We start from the raw sequence: 19,342 nt of genomic DNA on the forward strand, positions 1-19,342 counted from the left end.
GAGGCAGCTGAAACTAACCAGCAGCGGACTTGGGGAAGCCGGGGCAGAGCAGCTGGTTGGTGTGCTGCTGGGTTGGTCCCGCAGCACCGCTCCATACCTGAGCGGCGCTGCGGGACCAACCCAGCAGCACTCCAGCTGCTCTGCCCCCTGGCTTCCCCAAGTCCGCTGCTGCTGAAACTGACAAGCAGCGGACTCAGGGAAGCCGTGGGGCAGAGCATCCCAGCTGCTCTGCTCCCAGCTTCCCCAAGTCCACTGATGGTCAGTTTCAGTAGCGGCTGATTTGGGGAAGCCCGGGGCAGAGCAGCTGAGCTGCTTCAAGGTTGGTCCCGGAGCGCTGCCTCTCACCTGAGCAGCGCTGCGGGACCAACCCGGCAGCACCCCAGCTGCTTTTCCCCCGGCTTCCGCAAGTCCACCGCTGGTCAGTTCTAGCAGCGGCGGACTTGGGGAAGCCGGGGACAGAGCAACTGGAGTGCTGCCCACTCTGCACAGTTCCCTGCCATTCTTCCCCCCACCCCCCGACTCTTCATAGCCCCCCTTTCGGTACTCCGGCATATCCAATAATCCGGCATCCCCTGGGTACCAAAGGTGCCAGATTATCGGAAGTTGACTGTAATTTGTTAGCTATCTGGTTGTAAGAAAAGATCAGTTCTTTTGCAGTGAAGCTATGGCCAAAGGGCAACAGTCTAATTTGAAGACACACAAGTAGCTTAAGTTAATGACTGGGCTCCCCCATGCTCTTTAACTTGACCTGCAACTTGTGTGAAAACGACAAACTGTCTTGTCTTTTTTTAAACTAGAATGAGGAATACACCACTTCTTCATAAAAACAAAGTCACAGATCTGTGCATCAGTTGCATTATGGTCATGATTTTTGAAGATGGTTTAAACAAGGTGGCTTGGAGTATCTCAAGTGTTCACAAGACATAATCCTGTATCATTTAACCAACCAAACTTTCCAAGTTCCTTTGACACTGTTTAACTGAGTGTGTACTTTGAAGTCAAGATCCTTGACCTTGGAATTTTTTACATGGTTCTGAATGAAGTCTTTAACTTTTATATTAGCAAAACACTGTGTGGTCTGTATATTTAGCTACAAGGATGCAAATATGGCCAAACAAACATGTAACACGATATAAGCAGAATTTCTGTTAGTTTCATTCAATTTTTTTCTTTTAGCTTGTTTTAAAGTGGTCAAAAAAAGTTAAGTGAACCAACTAAAATGTCTTCTGTATTAGGAAACTGATAAACTTTAATATCTTACTCTTCTCTCATGGCAGCCACAGTGAAATGTTTTCACTTCACAGTTAATCCAGACTTTTACCTGAGTTTTCGCCCAAACCCCTCTACAGTTCACACAGAAAAACCTCTGCAACTTTTTTTGGTGGGTATTAATCTCCGTCTAGTTTACATGGCTTGGGTATAAATAGAGCATGGGCTCCAGATTAACTCAGGCTTCGTCTAGACTACAGAATGTTTCTGGCATACTAGAAGTATGCCGGAAAAACTCCACCCCGTACAGGGATCACGTCTGCTCCTCCAACATTTTTGCGGAAGAGCAGATGCGCTCTTTCGGAAGCCCTGTCTTCTTCATGCCACAAGAAAGAAGGGCTCTTCTGAAAGAGTAGATTTTTCCTAAATTTGGTCCAGTGTAGGCATGCCAAATTTTGGAAAAGCCTCTTCCAGCAAAACTATTGGAAAAAGATATGCAAATTGTGGAGCACAATTTCTGTACCTTTATCCGATAAAAAGCAGCAGGCTGGAATTTGCCCACTTTGAATTGAGGATGCTTATATTTCTCCAATGCCCTTTCTGTAACTCCTCCCAAAAGACAGGCAAGTTGTGCTGCAGTTGACTTGGAAAAGGTATCCTATAGTGTCAGTACACACAAATAACAATGGAATATACCTGCAGAATCACAGGTGAGTGTAGAAATAGTAAGGCTATATAAAGCATATAGGGCTTTGCTGTGGGGTCACTTTGTCTTGGCTAACCTAGGTGTTCAGATCTTGGTATCAATCACTAGGGTTGATTATGTTGTGAAGACATACCCGCAATTTGATTACCTTACTAAATTTACTAATTTAAAAAGAAATGCTGTATTTGAGAAGTTAGGTTAAACTGCAAATGGTTTGTTTTATTTTTGTTGCCGTAAGGATCACACTGCACTATTAGAAGCAGTGTAAAGTTCCATCAACATGAAGGATTTTTGACAGCATTTTGGCTGTAGCAGTATTACTAGCATTCACAAATTTAGAGTGGATGTGATTCTGGCCCTGCTGCATGAACTCTCATAATATGTAGAGTGCCTGTCTTTAGCCCTGTGCATGTGGAAGCTCTTGTTTCTCCTCCTACGGCCATTACTATCCAGTCTTTTCCTCAGCTCCTATCCCATCACCCCAAACCCCACTCTGCCATTATTCCTATTTTGCCCTTCCCTCCCATCAACTCGTGTCTCACCATTTTCTGCACCTCTCAGCCTCTTTCCTCTCCCCAGCTTGAGTCAGGAAGCATGGAGGAAGAAGTAATCTCAGTTCATATGGCTAGCGGCTTCTGAGACACCAGGAGGAGAAATTTCAGGTGAAGTTGTGCACAGTCCCCTGTAGCCTGTTTGGAGCAAATCTTAGTTCAGTGGTTCCCAACCTTTTCACTAGAGTGGACCTCCTATTGCTCCCCCCAAATGTTCGCGGACCCCCATCAAAGCCAGTTCTAGCTGATATGTACACTTCATTAAATACAAAAGGAAATGTAAATAATTAACATTTAAAACAATGCATACTCATTTCTGACATCAAAACAATTCGATTGCACGTCTCTTCACAACAGACTACCCCACAATTGGCTCTGTATAGCGACAAATAATAAACTTTTGGCTTACTTATGAGATTCCTGGTGTTGTTTCATTGACTTCAAAGACTGGTAGGACTGAGGTTCAAGGCCTTAGGCCAGATTAACTCTTCTGGAGTTCCAGGGTTAGTGCAATTTGTGGGGCCAAAAATGAGGGATCCAGTGTGCAGGACAGGTCTGCCAGTGAATGGGATAGGGATAAGGATGCAGAATCTGGGTGGAAAATAGGATACAGGCGCAAGCTGGGGGTAGGTGTCTGGCCAGGAGGGAGGAAGGGAGCAGGAGCAGGGTGCTGGTGGGGGCCTGGGCAGAGTGCAAGTGGGAGTCTGTCCAGGGGTCATGGTACTACAGGGGGCCTGGCAGGGGGCAGGTGGGGCCCTGGGCAGGAGCAGGGTGTAGTATGGTGTCTGGCCAGGGGGCTGGTGGGGGCCAGGTCAGGGGGCATGGGCAGAGTGCTGGTGGGGGCATGGGCAGAGAGTAGGTGGGAGTCTGGCCAGGGGGCAGGGTGCTGGTGGGGGCCTGGGCAGGGAGCAGGTGGGAGTCTGGCCAGGGGGCAAGGTGCTGGTGGGGGCCTGGGAAGGGCGCAGGGTACTCATGGGGGTCTGGCTAGAAGGGCAGGGCACTGGGGGGGGGTGTTGGCCAGGGAGAGGGGACGGGGTCTCAGGAAGCATGTGTGCTGTTCTCCTCCCCCTCCCCCCACAGCCAGTGGGCTTCTTGAAAAGCCAGGTCTGTCGCACCACTGGGGACTTCCTTCCCCCTGCTTCCTGCCTTTCTTCCTGCGTGGGGGGGGGGCATGGAGAGTGCTCACTCTTCCACTCCCCATGACAGCCGGCACACTTCTGAGAAGTTAGAGCTGGTGCGCGGTCCCGGGACTTCCACTTCCCCTCCTCCCATGCACAGGAAGGCAGGCAGGAAGCAGGGGGGAAGGAAGTCTCTGGCGGTACGACAGACCCGGCTTTTCTGGAAGTGTGCCAGCAGTTTGGGAGAGGGGAAGAGCCACCTATGTGCTTCCTGAGATGTTGGACCTGGCGCACAGCTGTGGCACTTCACCACCACGTTGCCGGAAGCCAGCGCTACATCCATTTTTACAGGAGCTAGCGCCAGCTCAGGCTCCTTCTTAAGGTGGGGGGGAGTCACTGGGGAGAGGGGCTGGGACGCCTCATGAGCAACTGGTCATGCCCCCAAAATTGACCAGTCGATCGCAATTGACAGGTTGGTGACCATGGTTCTATGTTCTTTTTTTTTTTTTTTTTTTTCTTTCCCACGGACCCCCTGCAATACCCTCATGGACACCCAGGGGTCTGCGGACCCAGGTTGGGAACCACTGTCTTAGTTGATCTGTAAAAATGAAAAGAGTGGTCTGGCCAATACATTGGAGCTGTGTGGGGATAGGTCATGGTCCTTGTGGATGGACTTTTCAGAATATTTAACTACTAGCTTCTAACGAACTTCTACTGAGCATATGTGAACTTTGGTTTTCAAAGACCTATAATTTGGCCAAACTTAGATTGTTAGAGGGATAACAAAGGGTGATCTTGCATACCAAATTTCAAATTCCTGTTACAAAGCATAGAGGCCCTGTAGGTTTCCTTTGAAAAGGTTGCAAGTTTTTTGTATTACCCATCTAAAAACCACACAATCTTTTGTTACCATAATCTTGCCCATGAGAACATCTGAAATAGTTGGCCTGAAACTTCCCAAACAAATTGTCTGAAATATACCCGATAGAGAATATATTTCAGCTGTATGGCTGAAGTTTGGCAAATTTATAGGAAATTGGAAACAAGGCCTTGTGGAAAGTGTTGAATGGCTAGATAATGCTGCCTCCTCTACCCATACATATTTACTGAGTACACTATGTATGATGATTATATTTATACATAATAATCTGATAACTTTAGGTTGGAAATGTATGCAATTCCCAGTCTGATAATATATCCTTTGAGGGAAGAAAAGGAATTGAATCAGACCAGGAAACAAAATATGACTTTTATTTTTAAAACCTCATGATTTGCAGGGATCTAACTCGAGCTTTTTGAGTTTGGGGGTGAAGCATGTTGAACACTAGTTAGCAAGTTTGGGTTTGGCATTACGGCATTTTTACCACAAAAACTGTAGCTCAACACTGCTCAAGCAGTGTTGTTTTCTATTCTGCTATATATTTGAGAGTTTGTGTGTCTGAGTCTGTTATTCAAGAACTCCTTCTAAATAGAAAGAGCTAGGACCACCAAATTTGGTATGTATCTTCCTCTTATCATAACTTAAAGCAAGGTAAATGTTTATGCTAGTATAATAAGACATGAGAAAATCAAATTCCAGTCACAAAGAGGAAAGGGAGAAGTCTGATAGGAGGGACAGTTAGACTGTCGAGTGACCACAGGGGGCAACAAGGGGCCAGAGAGGGGACTGGGACAGCTGTAACCCCATTGGGCCAATAGAAGGCAGGGTGGAGAAAGGACAGCAATCTACTATATATATTCAGAGTTTCTATTTGTGTGTCTGTCTCCCAGCCAAGGGACATGAACCTCTCTCCCAGCTGTGCTCACTACAGCGGCCATGAAAAGGCACTTCTGACCTGGTCCCAAGCTGTTGCAGTGAGAGGGGCCTGGATTTATCCTTTCTTCAAGGGCAGCCTACATAGTAAACTTCTCATCCCCAGTCCCACCCTAGAACAATGATTTAAAAGAAGAAAAACAAAATTTATTTGAATTAAGGACCCAAGCAACACCTGATCAATATTATAGGTTAAATTAAAACTTAAATGTTATTAACTTTAAAAATTAAATGGTGCTTTTCAACACCTACTTCAGTGTTTTTGCCACTTAGCATGTTCAAGATTAACTACTTTAGTAGTAATTTTACAGAGAAGAGTGTATTTACTCTAGTTTATTGTATTTGGATCAATCTAAATGAATGGGAATTCTGAGGGTTTTTTTTCTGATTTTAAAATAAGCTATATTGTGTAGGCAACTACAACAAAATGCCATTAAGCACCTTTTAAAATATTTAAAACATTCTGAATCAATTAATGATTATATGCACTACCATAATACGTACACCTCTTTATTCTGCGTGCAGAGCTATTGTAAAACAAAATTTGCATTGCCTTAAACATCTTTCTGTGAAATTTCACTGTGCCCAACTATATTTAAGCATCTCATCTCAGTTTAAGTTTGGTGTATTTGGATCTAAAGAAAACAAGAATTATAGACTTTTTATGACGTAATATGTAAATATAAACTCTGAATGTGGGCTTAACACATTTTTTTTAAATGAACTATTTTGTGTTGTTACTTTCACTTAATTATTGGAACTAAAAAGTCATGGAGTGAAGTTTCAGACAAGAACTGTAGTTTTACAAATTAACAGACACTTCCCTGCTCCAGTCCTGATCTCTCAATGTTATTTTAAATTATCTCTAACAATCTTTCAGGACAAATCCTGAAACAGATTTTCTGTTTTCAATACTTTTTGGAATTCTTTATTCATAGTTTCAAGAAATGTGTTCTTAGCAAATTGTATTAAACTTCAGTAAGTGTCAATTAAAAGAATGAAGTCTCTCCTTCCTTTTATGTTGGGTAACCTGCTTTTCTTTTAGTTTCTGACCTGAAAGAACAGCATGTTTCTACAGTCATATAGTCTGTCAGTTTAATCCCCACAATATGAAATTAAGGTGATCTTCAGTAAGCTTCTTTCTGCATTAGCTAAATATCTAGTCAAGAGTGACAAGCTTTAATTTTTCTTTTCTTTTCTAGTTAAGGCTGCGATGTTGCTAGAGTTCCAGTTAACCCTTTTAGATAATTTAATAATGTCACCTTAGAACAGTGGTTCTCAAACTCTTTGGCCTGTGGACCACTTGGCTCAATGTAAACCTTTCCGTGGGCCACCAGTTGCTAATGGAAAGGCACCATTAATTACGTAATTATGCCTGAGCCATTTTGCTAGTGCTGTAACTAGGGATACTGGTTTAATTTAAATTTTTAAACACAAGTGTTTTATCTTTCTCACATTACTTTATTTAAAATGAAGTTTAATAAACTAACTATTAATTTATGTTCAACACAAAAGGTTTCAATGTTTTATATATGGCAGGTGTGGGGAATCTTTTTTTGTCAGAAGCCACTGATCCACATAAAAAATCAATTGGGGACCACATGAGTGAGAAGCAAAAAAAACTCCTCCAGAATCCCCCAACCTTCACTGATGTAGCCCCCAACTGAGACACCTAACTCCTCTGGTGTTCCAGCACCATGGAACGAAGGGAAGGGACAGGGAGGACTGAGGTTCAGATTTACTTTCTTGGGGTTCTGGAGTTATGGGATTTTAGGCTCTGGGGTGGGGACAAAAATGAGGGGTTCAGTGTGCAGGACAGGGCTGCCAGTGAGTGGGATAGGGATGGGGTGCAGGTTCTGGGAGGGAGGTGTGGTGCAGAAGGGAGGTAAGGATGCAAGATCTGGGTAGGAGGTAGGGTGCAGAAGCAGGCTGGGAGTATGGTGTCTGGCCAGGAGAGAGGGTGCAGAGTCTGGCCAGGAGGGAGGTTTCAGGAGCAGACTGGGGACAGGGTGTCTGGCCCGGGGCAGGAGAATGGGGGCAGGGAGTGCCTGGGGCTAAAGCTGAGGGGCAGAATGGCTGGGGGGGTTTAGGGAGATGGGGGGGGGAGGGCGGGGTGCCCCTGGGAATAGGGCTGGGGTCAAGGTGGCTCAGGGGGGCGGTTCAGGGAAATGGAGGGGCAGAGAGCCTGGGCATGACACAGTAAGGTGGGGGTGGGTGGCGTAGGTGATTCCTGGGGTGTCCAGCCTTGCAGGGGGTAGGGTTGGGCAAGAGTCCAGTCCATGGCACCCTCCCCCCCCGATCTAGTCCCTGTGGGTGCAAAGGCCCAAAGGATCCCAAGCCCTCACCTACCTTCTGCGTGTGCCAGGTCCTCAGCCGCAGTGTTGCCTCCTTCCACCACTGCTTGGCCCCACGCAGCCCAACTGGCTGCCAGCCCTTCACTGCTCTTACCATGGTGGTGGCGCTCCTCCACGTGTAGCTCTGCAGCCTGCACAGAGGAGTGTGAGTTTTCTTTCTTCACCTCCCTGCCTGTCAGCCAGAGCTGGTGCTGCAGACTCACAAAGCTGCAGCAGCAGTGCAGGCTCCCCGCTGCATTGGAAGGTGGTTAGCTCCCACCTCAGCCTGCCTGGGAGGCAGCAGTGGACCATTAGTGGTCTGTGGACCTCACTTTGAGAACCACTGTCTTAGAAGAATTTCAATTACAGTTGTAGTCTGACTAAAATTAATATAATTTGAAAGATAATTAAGTGAACTTCTTTTTAAATAATTTAATATTTGTAGTGAAACCTTTGTCTGCAGTTTGGTGACTAGGAATGTAATAGTGTAGTCGATTAACCAATAAGCAAAAGCTTATAGTACATTCATTTCCCTCCTCTCCCTGCCAGTTAAATTTTTTAGCAGCCTGGCCAGCAGCCTGGCTCAGTCCTGGCTTGCAACAGGTCCAGGACCTACCCCTGCTGCAGCTCTGCATTTAAAATGTATTAGGAACTGGGCAGCAGGCAGCCTGGCTCTGTCCTGACTCATGCCAGACACTGTGGCTCTGCATTTAAAGTGTATTAAGAGCCAGGTGGGCAGGAAGCATAGCTCAGTTCCAGCTTGTGCCAGGTCCGGGAACTCAAACCACCCCTCCAGACAGGGGCTTCTGCCACCCGGTGCTGCTGTCTCTTTATCAGCTGGCTTTTAAATTGGCTCCCCTTGTGGACCAGCTCCCGCCTGGCATCCTGTGCTGCAGGAGCTCCTTGGGAGTGAGGCTGGAGTGCACTAACTAGCTGCTGGCCCTGCCTCTGGGGACTATAGAATAGTTGATTAACCAGTAAGAATTTATGAGGTTACTTGACAATTTAATTAGCCAATATTAACATCCCTATTGATGACCAACTCAACATATGGAAAAATTAATGGAATAATGTGAGATTAGATCTGACAAAGCAATTAGAGAAAAAGTTGGATCCTTCATGCTGAAAATCTTGAAAGATTATTTAATGCATATTAAAACTTTGCTTGGTTTCTAAATTGTTATGGAATTTTTAGCTATTTGCAAATTATGACACAACTTTTCCATCTTCAACACACTTGTATACATTTAGAAATATTCTAGATTTGGAGTGCTAACCAAACTTGACACAATATCCAGGTACTTCTTTTTATTATAGGTTCAGGTGCTCGTTTTATTGATAACCCTTCTATTATCATTATTGGTTGGTGTTCAAGGACAGATGTATTTACATTTCTTTATATTATAAAACATGTAGCTTTTAGGGGATCTTTATCTTGTACAGAAAGAAACACAGCTTTGTAAATGTCTGTTTAGATTGTTGTTTTGTAATGGCAAACCCCACTCTGGGATGTAATTATGAAATTATTATAAGACTAATGAGTTTTTTACTGTTTTTTATAGAATCTTATTGCTTCTCGACCCTCAATCCAGTTTCAAGGACTCCAAGGGGTGAGTGTTTGTTTTCTCTTTATAACTTAGCAGATAAAATACCTTATGTAAAACTTATTTCTTTCTTACACATTTGCTTTTTTTGCTTTTTTACTTCTAGAAGTGCTCATAATTAAGCATGCAGTAAGTAACAACTAATGTGAATCTCACAAATAGTTCAGAAAAGAATCAGTTACCTCTTAGTAAACTCCTTTTCCTTTAAATGGATTATTTCACATGTATTTCCCCTTAACTCTTCTCATTCATTTTTAGAGTTTAACTTATATTGTAAATCAGCAGTTCAGATAGAATTAGAGTGGTTTCAGAAAAAATCACAAATCTGCTTCAGAAGTTTAGACAGGCAAGTTCTTAAACTATTGTCTGAGCCATCAATGGTATAGCTCTTCTTGGAATTCTGTAAAATGAAACACTTTGAGTCTGCTGGTGAAGGGTTATGATGAGGATGGGAGTGGAAATGGGGTCTGTGAACAAATTCTTCTTTTAAGTGATCCATTAAATGAAACGTTACGAGACTTAGTGCAAGAAACAAACTTGAGTGCAGGTTTTGATTTCCAGATATATTTTCATGAGATGAAAGCATTTTAGATTTTCTTAAGGTGAACATTAACCAACCTCTGTGGAAATAGCTAGACATACAACATTTCATAAATTTGTAGTTCAATAAAAGATCAGAGCCTATTGTAAGGCCAATATAGTTAAAATGGCAAGAAAGAACGTGTTAGTGTTTAAATTTTAAACTGAATCACGTATTTTCTTCTCTTCTCTGTCTCTCCTCCTCCCTCCATCATCTCTTTTCATTTGTGCAGAAGCTAATGTGACTGTTAACTTATTCTTATGGGCTATTGAAATTGTTCTTAATAGCTGCAAAGGAGAAATAGGAAGATTTGAGGTTACTGAATTGGTGATAGATTTAACTAACATTTAAAATCTGTATTGATGTTGGTCCCAGTATATTAGAGACACAAGCTGGGTGAGTTGATAGATTTTTATTGGGCCATGTTCTGGTAGTGAAAGAGACAAGCTTTCAAGCTTACATCAATCTTCTCTTAAAGTCTATTTATCATGGTATGTCAGATACTGATTTTTTTTTTCTATAAGTGAAGTTCTTAACAGGTATAATTTGTAAATGATTAAGACAGTTTGTCTACTTTACTGCCTAACCAGTTTTAATGCCATAAAAATGTACTATATATTTTAGTTTATTAATCAAGAACAGTTTTGGAGACCACTTCCCTACCCCTTAAGAGACTGTTGCAATACACTGGAGGAAAAATGCGTTCTGTATACTGAATGCTACAGTTCTTTTTTTTTTTTTTTTTTTTAGACAGGATTTAGCAGTGTATCCTGCATTATTTGCCTTTGCCAAATTTTAAGTCATCAAAAGCACTGATGGATTTGCAGTTGCTAAACTTCTAAAGTTGAACTGACGCTTTTATATTAATTTAAAATGTCCAAAGGTGACTAATCTGTAATTCAGTTGTAAATATTCTTAACAAATATGAACAATGTAGTTCAAAATGGACACATCTTCACTTAATTGTTCCGTGGCTGAATTCCACATTTGGGGTTTCTTTCCCCTGAGATGGTTGATGCCAGAGCTGACGTCTAAAATGGAATAAAGAATGCATCTGCTAAAATACCTCAGCTGTTTGTTTTCAGAGAAGTATGCATGGGAGCATGGGCTTGATTATCAAGAAAAGGCACTTCAGGTGATCATTATAAATCTATTTGTAATAAGTTCTTATAAGTGTGTTTCATTAATGGCTTAATGTCTAGAAGTTTCCTCTACCATAAATTAAAAAGGTGTTGCATGGAGATATACTTATGGTATACACATGGTATTTTAGTTTAGTACTATTATTCATTAGGGATGTTAGATATTGTTTAATTGAATAATTGTGAAACTGCACAAAATCTTACCTGTTACACAATTTTCCGGCCTCACTCCCAGAGAACTCCCTGTCATCCCACACTGCTGCCAAACAAGGGGAGCAGGCTCCCAGCTCTCAGTTTGGCATTCCAAGTAAAGATAATATTGTGACCTTATTCAGACACTCTTCAGTTTCCAGAACAAATTAAAGGTTTGGAAAGAAACAGTATCAAAATACTTCACCCACTTTCCCCATCTCAAGAAAAAGGTAAACATATTCCTTGAAACAGATGTAGAAGATCATAAACTCTAAGGTTATATCTAGACTGCTCCTTCTTGTGCAAAAAAATGCAAATGAGGCAAAGCGTGGAATATTGCTGCACCTCATTTGCATAATTAATGAGGCTCTGTTTTTGTGCAAAAACTCCCTCTTGTGCAAGAGCCATTCTTCCTCTTCCTCCCCCTACCCCCCGGAAGAATGGCTCTTGCGCAAGAGGGGTTTTGTGCAAAAGCGGAGACTAATTAATTATGCAAATGAGGCATGGCGTTATTCCATGCTTTGCCTCATTTGCATATGTTTTTGTGTTTTCCTAAACAGTGTAAACATAGTTTAGGAATACAGAATTAAATTACAAGGACTGCTTGACTTTTAGGCCAGGTTTGATTGAAGTCTTGCAGAAGCTGAGGTCCTACTTTGCCTTTCCCAAAAGCCATTCATGATTGATGTGATCAATGATGGCTCTCACATTTCCCAAACTGTGATTACAGAAACATCTTCTGTAAAAATGGAATTGTTAGATCTCCAAGAGGGCAAGGCTCTAAAGATGTCAAAATTACAGAATACAATCAAGTTCTGGAAGCAAGTGCCAGGAACAAAGTATCCTTAACTCAAGATTTGTATGCAAGTTATTTCAATTTTGGAACAACATACTGCTCTGAATCACTGAAGTCAGTGATGCAATTTGAAAAATCACATCATCATGCAGTCCTTATAAATCAATATCTGACTGAATTCCTCCATATTATCTTGACAACATTATCAACTGGATTTCAAAGACTTAACTAAGATGGGGATCCACAAAGCCACTAGCTTTAGCAGTAATTAGCCATGTGCAAAGGCAGTGAATGCATTGTGGCTCTTGAACTTCTGAAGACATTGTATGTGGCTTTGGAGGGTCAGTAAATTCAGCTACCCTGTTTTAAACAGTATATACTTTATTACCTGTTGTATAGGTAGGGACCTCTGTACGCTGAGGCATGGTAGAATTAAATACTGGGTCATATTCCCATCAATTCAGTAGTGATTTGGTGCTGAAGTCTGTGGCAGTGTAAATGTATTTTTTTTAAACCTTCAGGAAAATGAACTATGTTTGATTATAACCTCTTAAGAAAAGCTTTCCATTCAACGCAAGTTGCTGCTTAACTTCCAGTCAGACAGGAAACAGCACTGGTACCTTTTAAATAAATACGTCAGGGAATACTCTAGAGTTTCTTCATATGTCTGCCCTTGATTACATAAGGACTGTTGTACTCCTTTGTGAGTATTGCAGTCCTGAGAGAAGATGAGGGCTTATGTTGATTCTAGGTTGTGCAAACCTATACATATGAGAAATGAAAGTCTGAGCACTGGGGATGGAAAGATAAGGCAAGAAGAGGCCAATAGATGACAACTCTTGAATAAGACCATTCTACTTAAATGGCAAGGTGCAGGTTACAAGATATCAAATCTGTTTCCAGCAAAAAAAAAAAAAAAGTTTGTCTGCCCCAAGGATGGATTTGAGAACTCATAGGACATTGCTGATAAACCAGTGTTCCTGGTTTCCAAACAATTAACAATAAAGGCTATGTTGGACTGGTTCAGAATCTCAGATTGCCTTGTATAGTTAGCCTTATTGGTGAAATGGTGGGAGGGGGGAAAATAAATCAAAACATCAAATTGAGGGATGGAATACTGATTACTTCCAGTTTAAAATACAATCTGGGGAAAATAAACTTGTTTATTCTGCCCAGTGAAGAGAACTTTTCAGATTGCTAGAAAGTTTAGACATTTCTGTGATTATAAAGTTCAGACAGTCCTCTATATACTGTGGCAATGAGTACCTTACAATAGTGGTATATTATAAAGGCAATCATTCAGAAAAGAGTTTGCTTTTGAGGCTGACATGGTATGGCAGCCGTGCTACTATTTTTCCTGTGATAGGATGCACAATAACTAGCTAATTTTACATAAACATTAAATTTAGCGCATTTTATAGACTTTTCATGCAAATTTAGGTGCAGTCTGTAATGTAAGCATTACATAACCTTTGTCTAATAGACAGCCGGCATGAGCTATAATGGTTGGAAGATGAAACAAGACAGATTTGGACTAAAGATAAGCAACGCAGTTTAAGAGGGAGGGTAATTAACTATTAGAACAATTTTCCAAGATCTGTGATGTGTTCTCCATCACTGGCAATTTTTAAAACAGAGAAGGCTGTTAGAAATTACATGCCCTACTTCAAATAGGAATTTATTAGAGCAATCCTACATATTAGGGTCACAGTGGTCCATTCTGGCCTTAATCTATGAACTAAAAAGAATAAGACTTGCTTTCTTCCCTGCTTTCAAAAGGGTGCCGTAACAGTGGAAACTGAGAGGATATATTTCTTAAGGCTCTTCTCCCCTTGCTGCAGTCACAGCCCCTAACAAAATGTTGGCCCAAGAGCAGAACTTGATTGCACTGAAGGAGTCTGGTGCCCACTGTAATTGGAGAAAGTACAGAAACTTCTAGTCACTCAGTACAAAACAACAATTCATGATATTAAAAGATGGCAAATTGAAAGCTGAAATCTTTTTTTCACACACAACACCATTAGCTTGTAAATCTGATTCCTATAAAATATTGTTGAAGCTGCGAGTTTAGGACTATTTGAAGAAGCATTGATCAGTAAATGGATAAAAATATCTAAAGAGTCACGATAGCAAATATTAATTTGTATATGCAACTGATTTGTTAGGAATATAAACACTCATGCATCAAAGTATGGCTGACTCCTTGCTAATAGCAATTAGGAGAAGTCCTCGGTGGCAGGTTATTTCAGAACAGACGAGTTCATGGTTTCTTGAGCCTTTTTTTAGAGCAGGATACTGTCAAGCAGGATACTGGATTAGATGGACCACTGGTCTGATCTAGTACAGCACAAGCAGCCACAAAAGCATAAATGAAACAAAAGTATGTGGAAGTTGAGGATTACTTTGAGAAGTTACAGAGACTAGTTGTGTGCACAACTTGATGGTTCAGGGTAAAGCTTTTAAATAGGTTGTATCAGTAATCCCTTATGCTGTTGTTGATTTAGACTTCTAAGTAGTTATGCTTTTAATATTGAGTACTCCTAACTATTGGCATTAGTCTCCTTATTATGGTATTGTGCAGTAGGATGACTAAAAGGAAGGTCTGATCATTATCCCCTGCACCAGGGGTGGGCAGTATTTTTTTTGCTGGGGCCACTTTGGAAATTTTTCAAGTGACCCCGGGTTGCACAGGAAGGGGCAGGGCCAAGATATTTCTGGGTTCCTCACCTCCAGACAATGATTGGTCTGGAAGTGAGGGAGTGCCTTTGCCCCCCCCCCCCCCATTCCTCCTAGGTGCCTGTGCCTCTGGTGTGGAAGGAGACTTCCCATGCTCCCCTGCCCCTAGGCCAGTTGGGGCCTGGGGGTGGGGCAGTGTGCAAAGCCTCCTCTGCTCTGCCCTCGCCTCCCGCCCCCCCCCCCCCCCCACACACACACTTGTATCCCATCAGCCTCTCTCCTAGGCCTAAGAGATTGCCTGATTAATGGCTTTTCTGGTGCCTCTCTTCTGTAACCTTGTGAGTTGTTTATGCTGCCACAGAACCAAATATGTGTCCTGGCAGCAGTTTGCTAAGAACATTTAGCTCCGTGAACATCAGCCTACTCGGTAAGGAGGGACATGTCCAAACAGGACTGAGGTATGCCATGGCAGTCCCACATGCACTCCCTGCGCAACCAAGAAAAAGTTAAAAAAACAACAACCCACAAGAACCATCACCAAGCAACCTGCAAGGATCGTGGGACTATCCCTTCGGAAAATGGGAAGGTCTTTAAGTATAGTGGTTCCCCAGTCCTTGGAGTGTATCAAGCAGTGGGGGCTCTATCAAGCCTGCGCTCAACATGGTCCGGTGAGGATAAGACTTTGCACTAGAGGACCTAAGGTCTTTTGTGCAGATCTAGTATCCCAGCAAGAGGGAACGTTCCAAAGGGAAGAGGCTGCATGTATACAGGGTGGGACATTGTCGGTCTTGCTCCTTGCCCAGCTTTGTATAGTCACCCTTGCACCAGATACCAAGGTGCCCCACAAACACCTCCACACCCTAGAATGACTCGTTCTCCAGGGAGCCCTTGTGTGTGGGGGAGGGAGCAGCAGCACCAGAGGCAAAGTGGCTTTTATGAATTGGGACAACCAGAGCAGAGGATCACTCTGTAGCTAGATGTGGGGATTTACACCTGTTGTTGCGCAGAGCTTTGCAGACCAGCCCTCCCAGTGTGCAAAACCCACCGGCAGCTGTGCCCCTTTGCCTGCACTGGCAATCTGTCTGGCCAGGACTGTGCTGTGCGTAGCTGCCACTTTGAAGAACCCCTTCCCTCCCATAGAGACAGCAAAGGGGGGGGATATCAATTAGTCTTTTACATCCCTAGTTGCTATAACGGTTTGCCTCAGGACTGTGGGAAATCCACACTCCGAAACAAAGCAGTTAGGTTTTTATTACTCCCCATGAAGACAGTGTCTTGTCAATGGGATGGCTTCTCCCATCAACACAGCTACCACCTATTACCTAGGTAGTCTCTGCTTTTAAGTATACATAGGACCCCAACTTTCAGTTTAACAGGTCTTTTTAGTGGGCCTGGGCTGAGTGTAGAAGAGAAGCTTTGCCAGTAGGAAGAGGTAGCTGAAAACAAAAAGGCTGAATTTCCTGCTCCAAGTGTTGCTGGGAGGAAGGAGGTATTACAGCAGTGATGGGCAACCCAGGCTAGTGAGTGGGTCCCATGACAGTCTTCCAGGATAAGGGTAGTTCTAACTGCATGTTTGTACCTAGAATTTGTAGGGTGTATCACGTGTATGAAAAAAAATGAATGTGTAGAAACAAGCAGAATCTGGCAACCCTGTGTGTGGACAACAGTAAACAAAATGTCTCACAGGCCAGATATGGAACCTTGACGGACCACAGGTTGCCCACCACTGAGTTAGAGGTTGTACATTATAGCAAAGGACCATGAGGGATCTCTTCTGGTACTTTATAGAGGAACAATCTCTGAGGAGTAGCAGTGCACATTAATGAAGATATGCCTCACTTAAGTTTGTGGGAGTGAGAGGAAATAATGTGAGAGAGAAAAATAAAGGCTCTGGTCTCCTGCACTAGTACCTGTTTGCTTGGAAAATTTCAGTTTAACTTTCCCTGAAAAGACCCACGTTTTGAAGGTATGAACTGGAGCCCAGAGGACAGTTGTAAAGGGATATGTTGTTGATTTCACTGTGCCCATAACTGTACTTGGTGGGAGAGGTGTTTTAACTATGTTGGCTAACTTGTATATAAGAACTGTTTATTTTCCTTGTCTAGACAAGATCTAGGTGATTGTGTGGAATATACATCCAGAACTAGTAATGACAAAGTATACCTAATGAAGTATTGAGGCAAGGATTTCATTGTTTTTAGAAGGTGGTAAAGAGAATAAATTTGATTGTGTACCAACTTGGATCTAAGCTTTCTGACATATGGAGATATGGTATTTGCTGACTTGAAAATCTGAGGGAATGAGAGAGAAAGGAAATATGACACCATTCTTTTTAAATGCATTGCATACTAAGGATCTACATGGATGCATTTTATTTGCGGGGGGTGGGGGGAAATGTAATCAGCCATGGGTATATATAGCAGCCTTTCAATAGAACTTAAAACCAAAAAACTACTGTTTCACAATAGCCAGGAATAGAATATGCAAGCTGTTCCTGATATCTTAAGTGTTGATTGAATAATTCTCTGACCTTCTGTTAATGTACATCAAATAGGAAAAACAAACATTATACATGTCCAAAAGTTTATCTTGAGTTGAAACATTGTACTTTCATTCTGATTATCCAAAAATCCTTGACTTATGCATTGAAGTTCTCTGAGGATTATTTAATTTAGGTTTAAAGAAAGCAGGACTAATACAAAATGTGTAGTAACATTTCTGTGCAGTTTACTAGGAGTTGACCCTTGTCCAGCACCCTCGGGACCCCTGGCTGTAGGCTCTGCTTCTGGGTAGTCCTGCACTCCCTGGTACCTGCCGCTGCCTCCAGTCTCCCCACCGTCCTCCTTTGCTCTAGCCCCAGACAGGGGCTGGCTCTGCTGCCTCCAGCCCTGGCAGTGGCTGCAAACCCCTTCCCACCCCCCACCACAGTGCTGGACCTGGCTGCATGCCCAGCTGGGACTGCGCTCCTCCACCACACCAGCCGGGACTGAGTCTGTGCTTCCCTCAGCACCTGCCCTGACTGGGGCTGCACTCCTGGCTGCCAGATTGACTACCTCCGGCCCTGCCTGGGGCTATATTCCTTGCTGCCAGCCGTGGTCGGGGCTGTACTCACCCCCTTGCTGGCTCACCTAGGGCTGGGCTCCCCACCACCGGCCCAGCCCAGTCTATGATTCTGAACCTGGCCAACCAGGGCAATTTGATCCAGAAATATCTGTGTTCCTACTGGACCACAGATGTTGCCAGACAAGAGGGGCCCGGATTTTAGAGGTTCAGTCTCTACCTGCTTTGAAAGAGGTGAGTTCACATGTTTTATTGGAGGAGTTAGGTTGATTTTTGTGAAGGCAGAGCATAAAGCCACGCGACCAAAATAGGAGAAAGGGAAATTATTTGGTAGAGCTAATGGAGTTGACAGAGTATAGTGCATTAGGATAGGGGGGAAAAGATGACCACATAGTAGAAAAAGCTCTCTAATGTATTTTAAGTTAATCTGGAATGAAATGAGAAATCAAGTAACAAGATTCAACAAAGGATAGAGAAACTATTGGAATGGCAGACCAAAAAAAAAAAAAATCAGATGTGGTATTGTAACTAAACCACAGATGAAAGTTGAGGCCAAAAAAGTCGCAGACTAAAGCAGCAGACCAGAGTTTTACCTGTTGATGCAAAGGCAGAGAAGATTTTTTGAAGGAAAAGAAATATAACATTTAGGGTACAAGATCCCAGATAGAAGTGAGGAAGGTGAGGTGGTACCCTCAAAGAGCCAAAGGTATGGCAAAAGAGAGGCAGCTGAGAACACTTTTTAAAGATTAAGAAGTCAACTGCATGTTTAAGGGTGGAGTAGGAGCCAGAGTGACGTTATAAAGGTAAGCAGCACCTTCAAAATGTATATTTTGATTAGCAGTTTCATAACTGTATAGGGTGATACATTTCTCTTATTTTTGTTAGTTTTCTAAATAATGATGTCTGTAGATCTGAGTACTTCCCAGAGCTTAGTATATGGAGTGTTTATCTGTCTATGTCAAAGGTTTTCTATAAGCTTGTATGTATGTCTAGTTCCTTAACAAATTCACTGCCAATTTTGGTCAATTTAATGGCCATAGGATTTTTAAAATAATAAATTTCATTGTTGTATCTATTTAAATCTGTAATTTCACAGTGTTGTAATTATAAGGATCCTTAACACAAAAAAGGAGTCTGAGGGTAACAAGGTTATTGTAGGGGGTTACAGTACTGCAAACTTAATCTTGTGCTGCTGATGGCAGCAGCACTGCCTTCAGAGTTGGAGAGCTGTGGCTGCTCACTCGGATCCCAGCTCTGAAGATAGAACTGCTGCCTACATAGCTGCACCCTCAGTCAGCAGCTGCCCATATCCATTCTCTCAGCTCTGAAAGCAGCAGCATAGAAGTAAATGTAGCATAGTATAATATTACCACTCTTACTTCTACACTGATGCTGCAAGTAGGGATGTTAAATTTAGATTAATCAACTAATCAAACAGTTGATGGAATTTCCATTGAGTACTCGATTAGTCGATAAGGTCGTCTCCGCCTTTGAAATGCAGCAGGAGCCCAGAAGTGCTACGGGGGAATATGCGGCGAGTGGGGGAAATCAAGCAGTCCCCT

The 19,342-nt window shown here is 42.7% G+C and overlaps 1 protein-coding gene across 4 annotated transcripts in view; it reads left to right on the plus strand.

Annotated features, from left to right (window-relative positions):
• ELL2 (elongation factor for RNA polymerase II 2) overlaps window positions 1-19,342 on the plus strand; it is a 75,772-nt gene that overhangs the window by 9,771 nt on the left and 46,659 nt on the right. For 3 of the 4 annotated variants that reach the window (XM_075932107.1, XM_075932106.1, XM_006118674.4), the window contains one exon: window positions 9,293-9,340. Coding sequence is in view for 2 of the 4 variants with exons in the window: in XM_006118674.4 (XP_006118736.2) it covers window positions 9,293-9,340 (48 nt within the window). In the remaining 2 variants the exon portion in view is untranslated. Of the gene's footprint in view, window positions 1-9,292; window positions 9,341-10,669; window positions 11,050-19,342 lie in introns of those variants that run through there. The other variant, XM_075932105.1, reaches the window with a different exon arrangement.

The sequence above is a fragment of the Pelodiscus sinensis genome, chromosome 6 (genome assembly GCF_049634645.1).
Source record: "Pelodiscus sinensis isolate JC-2024 chromosome 6, ASM4963464v1, whole genome shotgun sequence".
NCBI classification, from domain to species: Eukaryota; Metazoa; Chordata; order Testudines; family Trionychidae; genus Pelodiscus; species Pelodiscus sinensis.